Source organism: Oratosquilla oratoria, chromosome 44 (genome assembly GCF_046742065.1).
Source record: "Oratosquilla oratoria isolate Oo_2021 chromosome 44, ASM4674206v1, whole genome shotgun sequence".
Classification (NCBI taxonomy): Eukaryota; Metazoa; Arthropoda; class Malacostraca; order Stomatopoda; family Squillidae; genus Oratosquilla; species Oratosquilla oratoria.
The window spans coordinates 15,656,345-15,677,409 of NC_134820.1; the positions used below are offsets into that span (position 1 = coordinate 15,656,345).

At 37.4% G+C, this 21,065-nt stretch overlaps 1 protein-coding gene across 1 annotated transcript; it reads left to right on the forward strand.

Annotated features, from left to right (window-relative positions):
* Positions 1 to 10,224: 10,224 nt before the first annotated feature.
* On the forward strand, positions 10,225 to 19,619 carry LOC143022303 (uncharacterized). The gene is made up of 3 exons (XM_076180450.1): positions 10,225 to 10,860; positions 14,804 to 14,905; positions 19,515 to 19,619. Exons 1-3 carry the CDS (start codon positions 10,225 to 10,227, stop codon positions 19,617 to 19,619), a joined length of 843 nt encoding a protein of 280 aa, XP_076036565.1.
* Positions 19,620 to 21,065: the final 1,446 nt, after the last annotated feature.

Genomic DNA, 21,065 nt, shown 5'->3' on the forward strand with positions numbered 1-21,065 from the left:
ACCTTCTGAACCAGGGAGACTTAAATGATCTTGTAAGAGATCTCTCGCTGTCAAAGGCGAAGGCAGAGCTGCTTGGATCAAGGCTGCAGCAGTGGAATCTACTTGAACCTAACACCAAGATATCCTTGTTCAGAGCACGTCACAGAGACATGGCTGAGTTCTTTGAGATGGAAGACACGATGACATTCTGCAGTGATATCAACGGTCTGTTGAAAGAACTTGGGTGTGATCACGATCCTGCAGACTGGCGCCTCTTCATCGACTCGGGGAAGAACATCTTGAAGGCTGTTTTGCTCCACAATGGCAACGAGAAACCATCAGTCCCACTGGCTCACGCGTTCGGCATGACAGAGACCTATGAGACTATGCGGCAGCTGCTTGATTCCATCAAGTACAATGACTTCAACTGGCACATCTGCGGAGACTTGAAAGTGGTGGCGCTGTTGTTAGGGCTGCAGTCAGGCTACACGAAATACATGTGCTTCCTTTGTCTCTGGGATAGCAGAGACGACAAGAATCACTGGACGAAGAAAGATTGGGAAGAGCGAAAGGAGCATGTACCTGGTCGACACAATGTGAAGCATGTCGCCCTTGTCGACCCAGCCAAGATTTTCCTTCCACCACTCCACATAAAGCTCGGCTTGATGAAAAGTTTTGTACGGGCAATGGATCTGAATGGGCGTGGGTTTTTATACCTCAAGGAGAAGTTTGGCAACACCTTGTCGGAGGCCAAGATCAAGGCTGGTGTCTTTGTTGGACCGCAAATCCGACAGATTATGAAGGACGAAACTTTTCCGACAACTCTAAACCCCAAAGAGCTGGCAGCGTGGAGGAGCTTCAAAGCTGTGACGGACAACTTCTTGGGGAACGATTGCGCGGACAACTATGAAGAAATAGTGCAGCAGCTGCTGGAGTCCTTCAGGAAACTTGGCTCCAGGATGTCCCTGAAAATCCATTTCCTACACCAGCACCTGAACTTCTTCCCTGACAACATGGGAGCTGTCTCGGACGAGCACGGCGAGCGATTCCACCAAGAGATTTCACTCATGGAGACGCGTTACCAAGGGCGGCACAACCCGAACATGATGGGCGACTTCTGCTGATTCCTGCATCGTGAAACTGACACAGAGCAGCACAAACGCAAAGCCAAATGCCTAAAGCATTTTTAATTACATTCTAGTGGAGTTTTTTTGTAATTTCTATAATTTTGAAGCATTCATGATGAAATAAATGAATAAATGAATTTCTGTAAATTTCATTGAAATCCTGACTTCTAGGCAATGGGAATATTTCTGTCACTGAAAATCCTGACGTGATACAGCACAACTGTTATGATTTTTGAAATCAGTGTACCCAAATTAGTCTAAATCATTTTACACATCTCCAGTAAAAACATTTTGTTGTTCTGTGTAATATGCTTTTGATGTTAGTGATATATAAGCGTTTTCTGCCAATTTGGTCTAGTTTCTGGAATTTTGTTTCATAAGAGGTTTGGCACCACTGTTATCAGTGCAAGAAATGTGGTGAAAAAATATTTGACACGTGGTAATGGCCAAAAAAAAAAACAGTTCTTACTGATGCTGAAACTACTGAGGGAAGATCACAAGGCATAGACAGTGACTCAGACATGGAACTGCAATTGCTCTTACATGATACAAGTGCAACAAGTACAAGCACTCATACAATGCAAATGACATTAGATGATTCATTTTTCTCAAGTTCGATTCCGATGGCTCTGCCCAGACCTGACACAGCCACAGGCACAACATGTAGATCTGGATCATCTGTCTCTGTCAGTTCTGGAATCACTCCAGTGACTTCCACTCCTGCCAAAGCCAAAAAGTTAACAGAGCAGAAGATTGCTTCATACACATATGTTGACAGAATGACAGAACCACAAACAGTAAGTATATACTATGTTATAGTTATATATTGTATACACTAATGTGTCTTCAATGTCAACATTCAGTAATCTGTCTATTAGTATTATGATTGATGGAAATAAAATGCATTACAGGAAGAAGCTCAGTCGCAGTTAGCCCGAGCTATCTATGCAAGTGGCTGTCCACAAAACTTGGTGGGTAATAAGTTGTGGGCAAAGTTCTTCAAGACTCTGAGGCCATCTTTCAAGATTCCGAGCCGGGACTCAATCTCAAACAATCTTCTTGAGAGGGTCTACCAGGAGTCTTCTGTAACTGTTAAAGAACTAGTAGCATCTGCTTCTAGTGTTGCAGTAATGTGTGATAGTTGGACTAATGTCAGGTAAGAACTGTAGGAATATGTAACATCATTATGTCACTTATTACTCCCAATGAATTGTATTAGATAATTATTGCCCTAATTAATCCTAAAATGCTGAATAATTACAGGAATGATGGGATCATAAACATCATTGTGACATTGCCAAGGCCCATATTTTGGAGCAGCATTGCAACTGTTTGGTTTCAGTTAAAATAGCAGTCAATTACAACTCAATTACAAAATTAAATTAGACAATAAAATAAAGTATTTCACATAAACTTCCTATCTTAAGAAGATATTAATACTAATTAATAGTCAATTCTCTGTATTCCGGTTTACATTAGTTTTGTACTTATGGAATATGCTGTAATATCTAATTATAGCTTCTGTTTTATTATTAGGCACAGAAAGCCACACTGGGCAGTACATAGCAGATCTCCTGAAGAAAATAGTGGATGACATTGGGCCATTGATATTATTTTGGATCTGCACAGATAATGCCTCTAATATGAAAAAGGCTTGGGAACTGCTTCAGTTGGAGTATCCCCACATAAAACCATATGGTTGCATGGCTCACACTCTGCAGTTAATATTCACAAACCTAAAGAAGAGCAGGTCTGCAGAAAATATCCAGTCTGACTGCATAAAAGTTGGCAAATCAGTCAAACAGTCCCAAAAGCTCACTGCCCTATTCAAACAACATCAACAGCAGTCACCACAAGGACAACAGCAAACATTAAATCTTCCTGTTAAAACAAGGTAAGAATTATTAGTATATTACTTATTGCTAAAGATCGCAACTTGCAAAATAGTATTTGAAATTTCATTCTTATGCCAGTAAACTTGCTGGGATTTTATTTATTTATTTATTTAATTTAATGTTTCTCATGGCTAAGCTGTTTTGAATTGAGAATTCATACTGGTACTAATATTGTTGTCCTTTGTTTCAGATGGGGATCCATTACCCAATGTCTGAAGAGTGTATGCATGAAAAAAATGCACTTCAGGCTCTTGCAATCAGTGATGATGCCAAGCCATCTTTGGACATGTCCATTAGGAAGCTCCTGCTTTCAGAAATATTTTGGGATCGGACTGAGGGTATTCTCAAGCTTCTGAAGACAGTGGTGGATGCCATCACTGCCATAGAAGGAGACAATAAAAAACCTTTTCTCTGGCAATGAAAGTGTTCAGTGATTTAAAGCATTCATTTGAAGAGAATCTCTCTTCATCACAAATCCTCAAGAGTGAAAGAGATGCCTTCAAGGGAATAATTCGTGAAAAGAAGAAATTCCTGGTGAAAAGTATTTACCTTGCAGCCAAATTGGTGGATCCTTGTCACTGTGGATGTCACCTTTCCGGTGAAGAAGTGGTAAGTATTTTTTTTTTCTATTTTGTAATAATGTGTTCTTATTACCCCCAAAATCCAGTTTTACCCGTATGCCACTGCATATTCCTCCAAGTCCAGGACTTCCTCTGAGGAAGTCTTTTAAGGACGAAACGTTAGTAATAAAACTCCTACGGTCTTTTGGCGTTTACCTCACCACAGTTTCCGCTACAGATATACGTATCTCATATGTACAGTATATATTCACACACACACACACACACACACACACACACACACACACACACACACACACACACACACACACACACACACACACACACACACACACACATATATATATATATATATATATATATATATATGTATATATACATATATATATATATGTGTGTATATGTATATATATTTATGTATATATCAGATAATTTTATGACCGTCGCGCAAGGACTCGAACCTGCGCTGTACATGACAAGAGGCCCCCATGACTGCCGCCTTACTTCGCTCGGCCACTGATGCTTAAAATCGTACGAACTCAGAACACTTACTGGTTCTCGAAATTGAGAAGGTCACTACCTGCAACCCTATTCTCATTTTTACCATACGACCAAGCACGCTCGTGGGAGGGGTAAGGATCAGATCGAATCCTTTTCACGCTTCTCGCAATTGTAACCATACGAGAAATTCGCTAGTGGACAGCGACATTAATCAGATAATTTTAAGACCGTCGCGCAAGGACTCGAACCTGCGCTGTGCATGACGACAAGAGGCCCCCATGACTGCCGCCTTACACCGCTCGACCACTGATGCTTAAAATCGTACGAACTCAGAACACTTACTGGTTCTCGAGATTGAGAAGGTCACTACCTGCAACCTTATTCTCATTTTTACCATACGACCAAGCACGCTCGTCCTTGCCCAGACATCTGCCAAAGAGGTGTGTGAAGAGATGAATGTGGAAGCTGCACTAAAGCAGAAAAGATTCAGAACTACTAAAAGGCAGTTCTCCTATGAGGCCTCTGATGAACCTATTACCGATGCCTTGAAGAAAGTGGAGTTTTCATTTTTCAGTGTAGTTGTGGATGTGGTCATTCAATCTTTGAGAGAGAGAACTGGAATGATGAGTGATGTTGCAAAGAAATTCAGTGTTCTCACGAACTTCCCTGATCTGCCAGTTAGTGAGCTAGAAAAGCAGGCAAAAGATTTGTGTAATACGCTCACATCTGGGGATCAGGCTGACTTAAATTATGATGAACTGATTGTAGAGATGCAGTCATTTCCAAAACAATGGCCAAAACAAAATATGACAACATTAGATCTTTTTGTTTTTCTGGAGGAGAAAGGCCTGAAAGAGATCTATCCAAACATGTGGGTGGCATTAAGAATTGCTGTCACTACACCTGTGACTGTGGCATCTGCAGAGAGAAGCTTCTCTAAACTTAAGCTCATTAAAACATATTTAAGGTCTACTATGACACAGGAGCGCCTAAACGGGCTGGCAATAATTAGTATTAATAGAGAAATATCCAAACAGGTTTCGTATGATGGCACTATAGATGATTTTGCTGCAAGGAAGTCAAGAAGAGTCAGGTTTTAAATATGAAAAAGTGAAGAAAATTGTTATTTAATAGTTTTAGCATAGACCTCAACGTATATGCATTGAGTTCCATGGTTTTAGATTGGCAAGATTACCTTTTCAGTTTATCTTAGGTAGGATTTGCAATAAAAATGTATAATGGTATTATTCTATTGAAATTTACAAAAATCGGTAGTATACTTTTGAGTATACTTTTCCTTGCTGTGTATGCATATACGTGAAGATGATTTATTAATAAAGTATGTTGTTTTTGTTGTGGAATTTGTGATGCTAGTTGTGTTCGAAATTGTTTAGGTTATTATTTCCAGTCCGGAGGGGGGAAGGAGGGAGGAGGGGGGGGGGGCACCATAACGAATTCTTGCCTGGGGCGCCTGATGAACTAGAAACGGCCCTGCGTGGAAGCCCTCGTCATGGTGCAGGTGAACCGACATGACGCGAGGTGACCGAAACTCGTAGCTGTCTCTTCCGTGCCTGAGCGCTTCGATACCTGCACGCATTCGAGTGGAGCAAAAGGAAAACAGGTGAAAGAATTAAAAGAATTGAGATGCAATTGAACATTACGGATGTAAGTTACCTTCTCTATGCTTAAGACTTTATAGGTTAGAGTACCATCTATATATTTCATACTAATGAGACCGGTTTCCATTGATATATACATTAAGACATCTAAGAAATAGTATGTACATACTTTTCCATATGGTTATCGATCCATGAAGGAGTATTAAGGCTGCTGTGAATGCCATCAGTCTCAGTTTTTTTTTGCTGCCTTCATGATGCGTATGATCATTTGCAAATTTGGTTACATCGTCGTGCACTTACTTATACAAATACAGTCTCATTTCTGTATGTGCAGACTTGAATTTTACAAAAACAAATATCATAATATTGTCATTTAAATAAATAGCTTAATATTGAGTATTTAGAGGATGAGGATCAAATATATTTCTACAATACATTGGCAGTGTGTATGAGATATATGGCTTACGGGAGCAGTTAACGCGGGAAAACGGTATGCATGAATTTGTGAAAACTGAATACATAAAGAACGCAACTACAGCCTCACGGGAAAACGGTATGCATGAATTTGAGAAAACTGAACCCATAAATTAGAAAAGGCAACTACAGCTTCGATATCTGAACGCATCTGAGTGAGAAACCATATTTTGTTGAGGAAAAATAGACAATTACCGATATATAGTTGAACATGATTGGTATGTTAATAAATAACGCCAACATGTAAGTACGTGGTCCTTATTACAGACAATATGTGTTATATGGAAGAATATTATCTCCCCCAAAAAAGTATTTTATGATGCAAATTTACGAGAAGTGCAATTATACAGTCATTTCCGAATCTGGTTACACCGTCTTGTACACCCTTGGGTGGGTGTTTATGAGCTTTCTTATGCAAATACAGTTCTATTTCTGTATGTACAGACTTGAATTTTACATAAACAAATATATTATAATATTATCATTTAAATAAATAGTTTAATATTGGTTATTTAGAGGATGAGGATCAAATATATTTCTACAATACATTGGCAGTGTGTATGAGATATATGGCTTACGGAAACAGTTTACGCGGGAAAACGGTATGCATTAATTACAGAAAACTGAATACATAAATTAGAGAGCGGAATTACTATTGGAAAATGATCTGTTTTCCTCATCCAAAACAAACAAACAATTTCTTACTTTAGTTAGACTAATTCAAAATGAGAAAGTTCAATCTTACCTTCTTCTTTATATTTAGATACCGTCCCACACGAAAGACTACTTACTAAATTAGCTTTACACGGAATAAGTGGTAGCCTATTAGATTGGAATAGTAATTACTGACCATACCATACGACCAAGCACGCTCGTGGGAGGGGTAAGGATCAGATCGAATCCTTTTCACGCTTCTCGCAATTGTAACCATACGAGAAATTCGCTAGTGGACAGCGACATTAATCAGATAATTTTAAGACCGTCGCGCAAGGACTCGAACCTGCGCTGTGCATGACGACAAGAGGCCCCCATGACTGCCGCCTTACACCGCTCGACCACTGATGCTTAAAATCGTACGAACTCAGAACACTTACTGGTTCTCGAGATTGAGAAGGTCACTACCTGCAACCTTATTCTCATTTTTACCATACGACCAAGCACGCTCGTCCTTGCCCAGACATCTGCCAAAGAGGTGTGTGAAGAGATGAATGTGGAAGCTGCACTAAAGCAGAAAAGATTCAGAACTACTAAAAGGCAGTTCTCCTATGAGGCCTCTGATGAACCTATTACCGATGCCTTGAAGAAAGTGGAGTTTTCATTTTTCAGTGTAGTTGTGGATGTGGTCATTCAATCTTTGAGAGAGAGAACTGGAATGATGAGTGATGTTGCAAAGAAATTCAGTGTTCTCACGAACTTCCCTGATCTGCCAGTTAGTGAGCTAGAAAAGCAGGCAAAAGATTTGTGTAATACGCTCACATCTGGGAATCAGGCTGACTTAAATTATGATGAACTGATTGTAGAGATGCAGTCATTTCCAAAACAATGGCCAAAACAAAATATGACAACATTAGATCTTTTTGTTTTTCTGGAGGAGAAAGGCCTGAAAGAGATCTATCCAAACATGTGGGTGGCATTAAGAATTGCTGTCACTACACCTGTGACTGTGGCATCTGCAGAGAGAAGCTTCTCTAAACTTAAGCTCATTAAAACATATTTAAGGTCTACTATGACACAGGAGCGCCTAAACGGGCTGGCAATAATTAGTATTAATAGAGAAATATCCAAACAGGTTTCGTATGATGGCACTACAGATGATTTTGCTGCAAGGAAGTCAAGAAGAGTCAGGTTTTAAATATGAAAAAGTGAAGAAAATTGTTATTTAATAGTTTTAGCATAGACCTCAACGTATATGCATTGAGTTCCATGGTTTTAGATTGGCAAGATTACCTTTTCAGTTTATCTTAGGTAGGATTTGCAATAAAAATGTATAATGGTATTATTCTATTGAAATTTACAAAAATCGGTAGTATACTTTTGAGTATACTTTTCCTTGCTGTGTATGCATATACGTGAAGATGATTTATTAATAAAGTATGTTGTTTTTGTTGTGGAATTTGTGATGCTAGTTGTGTTCGAAATTGTTTAGGTTATTATTTCCAGTCCGGAGGGGGGAAGGAGGGAGGAGGGGGGGGGGCACCATAACGAATTCTTGCCTGGGGCGCCTGATGAACTAGAAACGGCCCTGCGTGGAAGCCCTCGTCATGGTGCAGGTGAACCGACATGACGCGAGGTGACCGAAACTCGTAGCTGTCTCTTCCGTGCCTGGGCGCTTCGATACCTGCACGCATTCGAGTGGAGCAAAAGGAAAACAGGTGAAAGAATTAAAAGAATTGAGATGCAATTGAACATTACGGATGTAAGTTACCTTCTCTATGCTTAAGACTTTATAGGTTAGAGTACCATCTATATATTTCATACTAATGAGACCGGTTTCCATTGATATATACATTAAGACATCTAAGAAATAGTATGTACATACTTTTCCATATGGTTATCGATCCATGAAGGAGTATTAAGGCTGCTGTGAATGCCATCAGTCTCAGTTTTTTTTTGCTGCCTTCATGATGCCTATGATCATTTGCAAATTTGGTTACATCGTCGTGCACTTACTTATACAAATACAGTCTTATTTCTGTATGTGCAGACTTGAATTTTACAAAAACAAATATCATAATATTGTCATTTAAATAAATAGTTTAATATTGAGTATTTAGAGGATGAGGATCAAATATATTTCTACAATACATTGGCAGTGTGTATGAGATATATGGCTTACGGGAGCAGTTAACGCGGGAAAACGGTATGCATGAATTTGTGAAAACTGAATACATAAAGAACGCAACTACAGCCTCACGGGAAAACGGTATGCATGAATTTGAGAAAACTGAACCCGTAAATTAGAAAAGGCAACTACAGCTTCGATATCTGAACGCATCTGAGTGAGAATCCATATTTTGTTGAGGAAAAACAGACGATTATTGATATACAGTTGAACAGGACCGATATATTAAAAAATAACGCCAACATGCAAGCATATGGACCTTAATATAGAGAATATGAATTATATGGAAGGGAAAATTCTCCCCCAAAAATGTATTTTAAGATGCAAATTCACTAGAAGAACAATTGAAACGTCATTTCCGAATCTGGTTACACCGTCTTGTACACCCTTGGGTGGGTGTTTATGAGCTTTCTTATGCAAATACAGTTCTATTTCTGTATGTACAGACTTGAATTTTACATAAACAAATATATTATAATATTATCATTTAAATAAATAGTTTAATATTGGTTATTTAGAGGATGAGGATCAAATATATTTCTACAATACATTGGCAGTGTGTATGAGATATATGGCTTACGGAAACAGTTTACGCGGGAAAACGGTATGCATTAATTACAGAAAACTGAATACATAAATTAGAGAGCGGAATTACTATTGGAAAATGATCTGTTTTCCTCATCCAAAACAAACAAACAATTTCTTACTTTAGTTAGACTAATTCAAAATGAGAAAGTTCAATCTTACCTTCTTCTTTATATTTAGATACCGTCCCACACGAAAGACTACTTACTAAATTAGCTTTACACGGAATAAGTGGTAGCCTATTAGATTGGAATAGTAATTACTGACCATACCATACGACCAAGCACGCTCGTGGGAGGGGTAAGGACCAGATCGAATCCTTTTCACGCTTCTCGCAATTGTAACCATACGAGAAATTCGCTAGTGGACAGAGACATTAATCAGATAATTTTATGACCGTCGCGCAAGGACTCGAACCTGCGCTGTGCATGACGACAAGAGGCCCCCATGACTGCCGCCTTACACCGCTCGACCACTGATGCTTAAAATCGTACGAACTCAGAACACTTACTGGTTCTCGAGATTGAGAAGGTCACTACCTGCAACCTTATTCTCATTTTTACCATACGACCAAGCACGCTCGTCCTTGCCCAGACATCTGCCAAAGAGGTGTGTGAAGAGATGAATGTGGAAGCTGCACTAAAGCAGAAAAGATTCAGAACTACTAAAAGGCAGTTCTCCTATGAGGCCTCTGATGAACCTATTACCGATGCCTTGAAGAAAGTGGAGTTTTCATTTTTCAGTGTAGTTGTGGATGTGGTCATTCAATCTTTGAGAGAGAGAACTGGAATGATGAGTGATGTTGCAAAGAAATTCAGTGTTCTCACGAACTTCCCTGATCTGCCAGTTAGTGAGCTAGAAAAGCAGGCAAAAGATTTGTGTAATACGCTCACACCTGGGGATCAGGCTGACTTAAATTATGATGAACTGATTGTAGAGATGCAGTCATTTCCAAAACAATGGCCAAAACAAAATATGACAACATTAGATCTTTTTGTTTTTCTGGAGGAGAAAGGCCTGAAAGAGATCTATCCAAACATGTGGGTGGCATTAAGAATTGCTGTCACTACACCTGTGACTGTGGCATCTGCAGAGAGAAGCTTCTCTAAACTTAAGCTCATTAAAACATATTTAAGGTCTACTATGACACAGGAGCGCCTAAACGGGCTGGCAATAATTAGTATTAATAGAGAAATATCCAAACAGGTTTCGTATGATGGCACTATAGATGATTTTGCTGCAAGGAAGTCAAGAAGAGTCAGGTTTTAAATATGAAAAAGTGAAGAAAATTGTTATTTAATAGTTTTAGCATAGACCTCAACGTATATGCATTGAGTTCCATGGTTTTAGATTGGCAAGATTACCTTTTCAGTTTATCTTAGGTAGGATTTGCAATAAAAATGTATAATGGTATTATTCTATTGAAATTTACAAAAATCGGTAGTATACTTTTGAGTATACTTTTCCTTGCTGTGTATGCATATACGTGAAGATGATTTATTAATAAAGTATGTTGTTTTTGTTGTGGAATTTGTGATGCTAGTTGTGTTCGAAATTGTTTAGGTTATTATTTCCAGTCCGGAGGGGGGAAGGAGGGAGGAGGGGGGGGGGCACCATAACGAATTCTTGCCTGGGGCGCCTGATGAACTAGAAACGGCCCTGCGTGGAAGCCCTCGTCATGGTGCAGGTGAACCGACATGACGCGAGGTGACCGAAACTCGTAGCTGTCTCTTCCGTGCCTGAGCGCTTCGATACCTGCACGCATTCGAGTGGAGCAAAAGGAAAACAGGTGAAAGAATTAAAAGAATTGAGATGCAATTGAACATTACGGATGTAAGTTACCTTCTCTATGCTTAAGACTTTATAGGTTAGAGTACCATCTATATATTTCATACTAATGAGACCGGTTTCCATTGATATATACATTAAGACATCTAAGAAATAGTATGTACATACTTTTCCATATGGTTATCGATCCATGAAGGAGTATTAAGGCTGCTGTGAATGCCATCAGTCTCTGTTTTTTTTTTTTTTTTGCTGCCTTCATGATGCGTATGATCATTTGCAAATTTGGTTACATCGTCGTGCACTTACTTATACAAATACAGTCTCATTTCTGTATGTGCAGACTTGAATTTTACAAAAACAAATATCATAATATTGTCATTTAAATAAATAGCTTAATATTGAGTATTTAGAGGATGAGGATCAAATATATTTCTACAATACATTGGTAGTGTGTATGAGATATATGGCTTACGGGAGCAGTTAACGCGGGAAAACGGTATGCATGAATTTGTGAAGACTGAATACATAAACAACGCAACTACAGCCTCACGGGAAAACGGTATGCATGAATTTGAGAAAACTGAACCCATAATTTAGAAAAGGCAACTACAGCTTCGATATCTGAACGCATCTGAGTGAGACACCATAATTTGATGAGGAAAACTAGACAATTACTGATGTATAGTTGAACAAGACTGATACATAAGTAAACAACGCTAACATGCAAGCACGTGGACCTTATTATTGAGAATATAAATTATATGGAAGAGAAATATCTCCCCCAAAAATGTGTTTCAAGATGTAAATTCATTAGATACAATTGAATGGTCATTTCCGAATCTGGTTACACCGTCTTGTACACCCTTGGGTGGGTGTTTATGAGCTTTCTTATGCAAATACAGTTCTATTTCTGTATGTACAGACTTGAATTTTACATAAACAAATATATTATAATATTATCATTTAAATAAATAGTTTAATATTGGTTATTTAGAGGATGAGGATCAAATATATTTCTACAATACATTGGCAGTGTGTATGAGATATATGGCTTACGGAAACAGTTTACGCGGGAAAACGGTATGCATTAATTACAGAAAACTGAATACATAAATTAGAGAACGGAATTACTATTGGAAAATGATCTGTTTTCCTCATCCAAACAAACAAAAAATTTCTTACTTTAGTTAGACTAATTCAAAATGAGAAAGTTCAATCTTACCTTCTTTATATTTAGATACCGTCCCACACGAAAGACTACTTACTAAATTAGCTTTACACGGAATAAGTGGTAGCCTATTAGGTTGGAATAGTAATTGGTTGAATGGTGGAAAACAGAGAGTTGTTTTAAATGGAAAAACTTCTAGATGGAAAAATGTTACAAGTGGAGTTCCTCAGGGTTCCGTTCTTGGGACACTTCTATTCATAGTGTATATAAATGATATAGACCATAGACTAAAATCTACTGTTTCCAAATTTGCTGATGATACAAAACTGTGCGGAGTGGCAAATGATCGCTCAAACCAATTAGATATTCAAGAAGATTTAGATAAATTACAGCAATGGTCTGAAAAGTGGCTTTAAATTCAACACAGGTAAATGCAAGGTAATGCACATAGGCAAAAATAACAGTAAGTCGATTGCAAGTTATTTGGAAATTCGTTAACAAAAGTGGATAGTGAAAAAGATCTCGGCGTAATTATCAGTAACGACCTCAAATCATCCAAGCAATGTATTTCAGCCTCTGAGAAAGCAAATAAGATTCTAGGACTGATTGCGCGATCTTTTGATTTCAAAAGTCCATCACTCATTAACAAGCTATATAAATCGTTAGTTCGTCCACATTTGGAATATGCTGTTTTTGTATGGTCACCGAATCTCATTAAAGACATTGACAGACTGGAAAAAGTACAACGGCGAGCCACAAAGCTGATTCCATATATCAAAAATAAATCATACGAAAATCGATTAAAACATATGAATCTGTTTTCCCTAAAAATGCGTAGACTCAGAGGTGACTTGATACAGGTCTTTAAGATTTTAAAGGGAATTGACAACATCAAAAGTGACAACATTTTCACATTAAATGAGAATCAGACAAGAAACAATGGTCTCAAACTGTCCGGAAATAGATTCAGTTTGGAAGTATGTAGAAACAACTTTACCAACCGTGTAGTTAATGAATGGAATAAACTTCCTACACAGGTAGTGCAATGTAGTTCAGTTCGAAGCTTTAAGTATCATTTAGATTAATACCTAAGCAAGATGCTGTAATGATTATTTTATATTATTTGTTTTTATTTTGTTATCATTTGTCTGTCTGATTTTCATTTAATATTAGTTATATGTCAATTTATTATTATTTCCTAGTTACCTGTTTGTTTATTACTTAACTATACCTATGCATTTATTTATGTATTTTATTTGTTATTTACATTATTATAGTTTTTATTTATTATTTTATTACTAATATGATTTTTTCGCATCCGACCTAGATATGGATCAAAAGGTCTCCTGTCGGCATGCTCCGCCTTTGTAATCTATATTGTTATGTAGATAAGTGGATACAAGTTAAAACATCTACATGTTCTCTTGTTTATGTCAGTTTTAGCGTACTTGTTTGATTACTTTTATGGTCAAATACCGGTACATGTAGACATGTACTGTTTCATAAACCACACAGGAAAACTTATTTACAGATCGCATCACTATCACGCAGCCCATACCAGCCACATAGGCCACGAGAGTAACACGACAGCTCCCATGACCGGCGGAGTGGTTCACACGTGCTAATGTTTTGGTACTACCAATATGGCGGCCATGTCCCGCCTGCCCGCCTCACTCCTGGGGCAGCCCACGACCCATATACTCGATCCAGGTGTTATGCAGATCAGTGGGAAGCCCTCGTCATGGTGCAGGTGATCTAACATGACGCGAAGTAACTCAAACACGTAGCCGTCTCTTCCGTGCCTGGGCGCTTCGATACCTGCACGCATTTGAGTGGAGAAAAAAGGAAATAAGTGAAAGAATGAAAAGAATTGAAATGGAATAGAACATTACGGATGTAAACCACCTTCTCTTTCCTTAAAGCTTCGTAGGTTAGAGTAACTTATACATATTTCATATCAACGATACCGGTTCCCAATAAACTATATACATCAAGTCACCCAATAATTACAATGTCCACCCTTTTTAATATTTAGTCATAGGGCCCGAATTGTATATTCATTTTCTACGTATGTTGAAAGGGGTTGACATACCTAAGTATAACATTTATTTGCAAATATGGTTACATCGTCGTGCACACACTTGGTTTGCATGTTCATGAACTTATGCATATAGTCCCATTTCTGTACGTACAGACTTGAGTTTTACATAAACACAAATATAATATTATCATTTAATTGAATAGTTTTATATTGAGTATTTAGAGGATGAGGATCTAATATATTTTTGCAATGCATTGGCAATGTGTAGATATAAGGCTTATAGGAACAGTTTACGAGGGAAAATGGTATGCATGAATTGAAGAAAACCGAATACATAAATTAGATACCTGAACGTACCTGAGTGAGAAAACGTAAATAAAGGAAAGAAAGATATGATAGTAAGTACAGTGGCACGGACAGGAATACAATGTAACACATGGATGCAGACGTGCACGCATATAAGACTGAGACTATGTATCATAGTGTACCATATCACATATATGAGTGAGAAAACGTAAAGAAAGGAAAGTAAGATATGATATTAAGTTCAGTGGCACGAACAGGAATACAATGTAAATCATGGATGCAAACGTGCACGCATAAAATATTGGGATTAAATATTAGAGTGTACCATATCACAATTATGTGATTCATATGTATGAGACTAGATAATGTCTCAGTAAAAATATTTGATGTTAAAAAAGTAGTTAAGGGGTTCTCTTAGTGGTTATTTGCGAATGTGATTACCTCGTCATGCACACCCTTGGGTAAATGTTTATGATTAATTTACTTATGCAAATACAGTCCCATTTATGTATATACAGGGTTGAATTTTACATAAACACAAATACTATTATATTGTTACTTAAATAAAGTTTAATATTGAGTAATTAGAGGATGAGGATCATATATATTTTTACAATACATTGGCAATGTGTATGAGATATAGGCTTACGGAAACAGTTTACGCGGGAAAACGGTATGCACGAATTAGAGAAAATTGAATACATAAATTAGAGAACGTGATTACAGCTTCGATACCTGAACGCATCTGAGTGAGAAAACTTAATAAACAAAGGAAAGAAAGAAAAGAACTGAAGTGCAGTGGCATGAAAAGGAATAGAAGAAAACAAAAAAACATGTAAACAAACCTGTACGTATTCGAGTGAGAGAAAAGATAAACAAAGAAAATAAACTGAATGCAATGACACTAAGTGGGATAAAATTGAAAACATGTAAACAAACCGGCACGCATTCAAGTGAGAAAGAAACACAAATAAAAAAGAAAAAGAAAATGCATGAAATGAAATGACACTATTATAATGTAATATTGACGTATTGTAATAATAACTGACAAAATTGTTTAACTCTCTATTGCTATATCAAATTGGAGTGCATTTCTTTAGAATTACCTATTTAAGGTATATGTTACAAATGATACAACTAGTGAAAATTGTAAATACTCGTCCAACTACTGGCAGTGTAACGTTATGTGAATCAAGATCGAATGTTGGGTTTCATGTCTTCAAATTTGCTGCTCTTGGCCTAGAAAGTACAGTACACAATAGCTTTCCATAGCACATTTTATAGATAGAGAATATCAACAGCTTTAAGTAAAAGTTGAAATTTTCACTATTCTCCAAGTGCTATGATCTCAATTATGTAACTGCTACCGAAGCATATATTATTATATGTATGGAATGAAATTAGATGAATAATATAAAACAAATGATAGTCAATGGAAAATGTAAAGAAAAATGAGTTAAAGTAGGAAAAATAATATCTTACACTCCACTAAGTAAAATAAGGTGAAGTTGTATAAAATATTTTACTTTATTCTATGTAGAATAGAATAATTCAAAATAGATGGGTGTTGATATTCCTTTAAATCATATTGCATACAGTGGAATACGCCATAGAAGAGGGATGGGCGACCCTTGCTTGACACGGGTGCAAAACCTGGCATACTAACGACTTTTATCCGACATGCGAAACCCAGAAGTCAATTAAAAGATAATAATATCCAGCTTCTTTTGTATGTTTTGTATGGCCATTGGTAACCGCATGCTTGCGTTCAGCGGCCGATAGGGACCCTTATAGGTCCTCGTATGCACGCCTATCATTTCATTCCGATGGCACGCGAGAAATTTTTGTATTAAATATTTGGCTAGTTTTGGCACCCACATTTAAAAAGGTTGCCCACTCCTGAAATAGACCTTGTTAACCATAGGAACGTGTGGAGGGAAGAGGAGGAGGTAGATCAATAAAAATAATAATAATAATAATAATAATAATAATAATAATAATAATAATAATAATAATAATAATAATAATAATAATAATAATAATAATAATAATAATAATAATAATAATAATAATAATAATAATAATAATAATAATAATAATAATAATAATAATAATAATAATAATAATAATAATAATAATAATAATAGTAATGATGATGATGATGATGATGATGATGATGATGATGATGATGATGATGATGATGATGATGATGATGATGATGATGATGATGATGATGATGATGATGATGATGATGATGATGATGATGATGATGATGATGATGATGATGATGATGATGATGATGATGATGATGATGATGATGATGATGATGATGATGATGATGATGATAATAATAATAATAATAATAATAATAATAATAATAATGATAATAATAATAATGATAATAATAATAATGATAATAATAATAATAATAATAATAATGATAATAATAATAATAATGATAATAATAATAATAATGATAATAATAATAATAATAATAATAATAATAATAATAATAATAATAATAATAACAATAATAATAATAATAATAATAATAATTATAATAATAATAATAATAATAATAATAATAATAATAATAATAATAATAATAATAATAATAATAATAATAATAATAATAATAATAATAATAATAATAATAATAATAAACTGTAATGATAATAATATAATGGTAATAATAACAATGATAATAAAAAAGAATAATAACAATAGTTGCAATATAATAATGTGATAATTGTGTTGATAAGGACAATAATGAAACTACGAAGTGGTGAAGGAACAAAGTAGAAATAATGGAGGATGCCTGATTTGATAGCATGTGAACTAAATAGAAATTTGGTAGCAGCACCGTGAAACAAGAACTGGATAAGTAAAAGGAAGAAAGCTGGAAAGGGTAAGCAAAACGTGAGAGAAGGTTTCTCTTTAGAGACAGAGGTGGGGGGAGCCTGGAAGCCAATCTTGGAAGGCAAGTGTCGAGATCGATTTTGTCCATATCAAGTCACCAGTTTTCTTGTTTGTATTGTTGTAATTGGCAAAGTAAAGCGATTAAATTATTTTCCATTGTTTCTTTGGCCAGAATAGTGGATCCTTCACAGTTTGGTAAGTGTCCCTCAGTGTCTATGGGGTTAACTCAAGCGTTTGTTTCTCGGTGGTGTCTAATGTCCGATTTTTGTTTCTAGAGTTTGTTGTTAAGTCTTCTGTATGTCTCATCGTAGACACGGTTCGTCTTTGTTTTGTTATTTGTGATTAAGCGTCCTATTTACTATCCTGTGCTATTTACTATGATAAGTCCTGTCTGCCTCAGCGTCTTGGAAAGCATGTGAGAGAGGTCAGCGTTAGAAGCCACGAGGTATCGTAAATCCGGCCTCTCCTCACCTTCTTTTCTCTGTCTGGTTTCACTGGCTTTCCGTAGTAATGTCCTTAGCATGCCATCTGGGTACCTTAGGTTCCTGAATGCAGCGGTTATGTACTTGGAAGGACAGCGATATCGAGTCCGGCTTCAAACAAGTTTTATTGTGCTGTTCCATTGCGGCCAAGAACAACAAAATGACTATCCCCAGGAGATACGTCCGCGTGAAGTCACCTACTTAAAAATTATTGTTTAATAAGAATAATCAAATCATTCCAATAATTATAGTACAGAAAATATCAAAAATAAAAATGTAATAATAAAACAAAAATGAGAACCCCCAAAATGACAGATGAAACTCTGCATTCTGTACCGCCATTAAGTCGAGGACGACTTAGGTCGAGAACGACGTAAGTCGAGGACCCCCGGAGTAGATATAATCCAATGCTTTGACATAAGCCCTTCGACGAAGGTAAAGGGTTGACAGCGACACTGAGTCAATGGACTTATGCAGGAAGTCTTTGTGACTAAACTTGTTACTGATCTACCTCCTCCTCTTCCCTTCCCCTCCTCCTCCTCCCCACGTTCCTAAGGTTAACAAGGTCTATTTCAGGAATGGGCAACCTTTTTAAGTGTGGGTGCCAAAACTAGCCAAATCTTTAATAAAAAGAATTCTCGCGTGCCATCGGAATGAAATGATAGGCGTGCATACGAGGACCTATAAGGGTCCCTATCGGCCGCTGAACGCAAGCATGCGGTTACCAATGGCCATACAAAACACTATATCAGATTCCCAAATGACCTCGCACTATAATTTTAAATTATCATTACAATAAAAAATATTATTACTGAAACATTGAATAGTCTCCATAATATGATATACATTGATGTTAAATCGTTCTCGTTAATATTACTTCTCGTTCTGACATGCGTGCAGGTTTGCATGCATGTTTTACATTTTATTCCTTATCGTGCCACTGAACTTAATTTCTTATCTTTCTGTCCTTTATTTACGTTTTCTCACTCAGGTGCGTTCAGGTATCTAATTTATGTATTCGGTTTTCTCTAATTCATGCAGACCATTTCCCCGCGTCAACTGTTCCCATAAGCCATATATCTACACATTGCTAATGCATTATGAAAATATATTTGATCTTCATCCTTTAAATACTCAATATTAAACTATTCATTTAAATAATAATATCATATTTGTGTTTATGTAAAACTCAAGTCTGTACGTACAGAAATGGGACTATTTGCATAAGTTCATGAACATGCAAACCAAGGGTGTGCACGACGATGTAACCATATTTCCAGATAAATTCCCTACTTCGTCACCGTCATCCTGAATGGCCTCCAAAGCCTCGCTGCATAGGGACGTCGGGTAAGGCTACACTATTAGTTCAGCCACGTGGGCGTGCGTTGAAATGAGTCCGCCGACTTTGCTGTTGCAAGTACCGTTGGCGCCCCCCACGTGACCAGGCACGTGCCACCTAGTCTGTCGCATGTGAAGGCGCGAGCCAGGCGTGCCGCAGCCCACCGCGCCCACCAGACTCACCGGCAGTTAGAAGGAGCAAAAATGCAAGCTGCTTGGTACGCCGCCACCACCGACTATCAGACGTTGAGCGCTCATCCATCAATAGCCCAGGGCGGACGGCGTACTGTTGCAGAGAGTTAGGCTGGGCTACTGCACAAGGGAGGAGCTATATGACGGCTTCCAAGGGCAACAGTGCGATCACTGCGGTAGGCACAGCTGCTGCACTACCTACTGTCCTGCCCGGCCACGGAGGCCCTCCGACCAGCGCCGCAGACCCCCGCCCACCCTGCAGAAGGCAGCCTCCTCAGCAGTCGGGCAACGAGAGCTGCCCTCCTTGTCCGCCACACGCCCATGGACGTAATGCTTGGGGTGCTCAGGGCGGCGTCCCCCCCCCTCGCTGACCTCCCTACGCCCTCACCTTCCACCCACTAGGGCACAACTCCCCCACTGGCGGGCTGTTCCCGCATTGTATATCAATGTATGTATAGCTGTACATATTTATACAATAAACCTTTATTAACTTAATGAAGAAACAACCTCTATCGTGACCTAAAGTATAGACATACCTAAATATTATTGACGGCCACAGTATCAAAATGAACAAGGAGGATACTCCACCTTTTATACTATGAAGGATATTGGAGGCGATATTTTCCGTTTCAAGTGATTACATCTTACCTTAATTTACTCTAGTTCAGTGTTTCCCAACCTTTATTAGCTGCGACCTAAAATCCACTCTTAGACAGGAGTCGCGACCCTAATAGTAATAATAAATTCAACCCTTTCATGTTATATTTCTACGTACTTGCATAATGGTTATAAACTTTCCTTTTTATAGTTCAGTTTATATTTACTAGCACAATGAATTTGACTACATTTGAAACTTGAATAAAAAAAAAAAAAAAAAAAACGTTAAAAAAGACCCTCTGGCGACCCTCAAAAACACCCTCGCGACCCTGGGGTTGGGAACCACTGTCTAGCTTATAACTCCTGCCTCCAAACAAATGGGTGCAGGTGTCGCGGCACCCAGGCATGGGAGAGGCGGCTACGAGCTCCCGTCACCTCGCGTTCTGCCGGGACTAGCGATTTTTTTTTTTTCATAAATATATCTGCAAGAAAAAAAATACAATTATATCTAGATTATCAAATAAAACAGTATAACCCTCGATATTTATATATATTTTCCGTGAATCATGTTTTGATGTTTTTTTTTTATTGATTTTGCAATGAACCTGTTGCATCTTTAATTCTCAAACAC

What these genes read in the sequence shown, in the direction of transcription:
- LOC143022303 (XM_076180450.1), top strand. Translation starts at nt 10,225, where the DNA reads ATGAATGTGGAAGCTGCACTAAAGCAGAAAAGATTCAGAACTACTAAA. An exon ending in CTGCAAGGAAGTCAAGAAGA is followed by an intron (nt 10,861 to 14,803) that starts GTCAGGTTTTAA and finishes TTAATTGAATAG; the next exon opens with TTTTATATTGAGTATTTAGA. An exon ending in ACAGTTTACGAGGGAAAATG is followed by an intron (nt 14,906 to 19,514) that starts GTATGCATGAAT and finishes CTGTACGTACAG; the next exon opens with AAATGGGACTATTTGCATAA.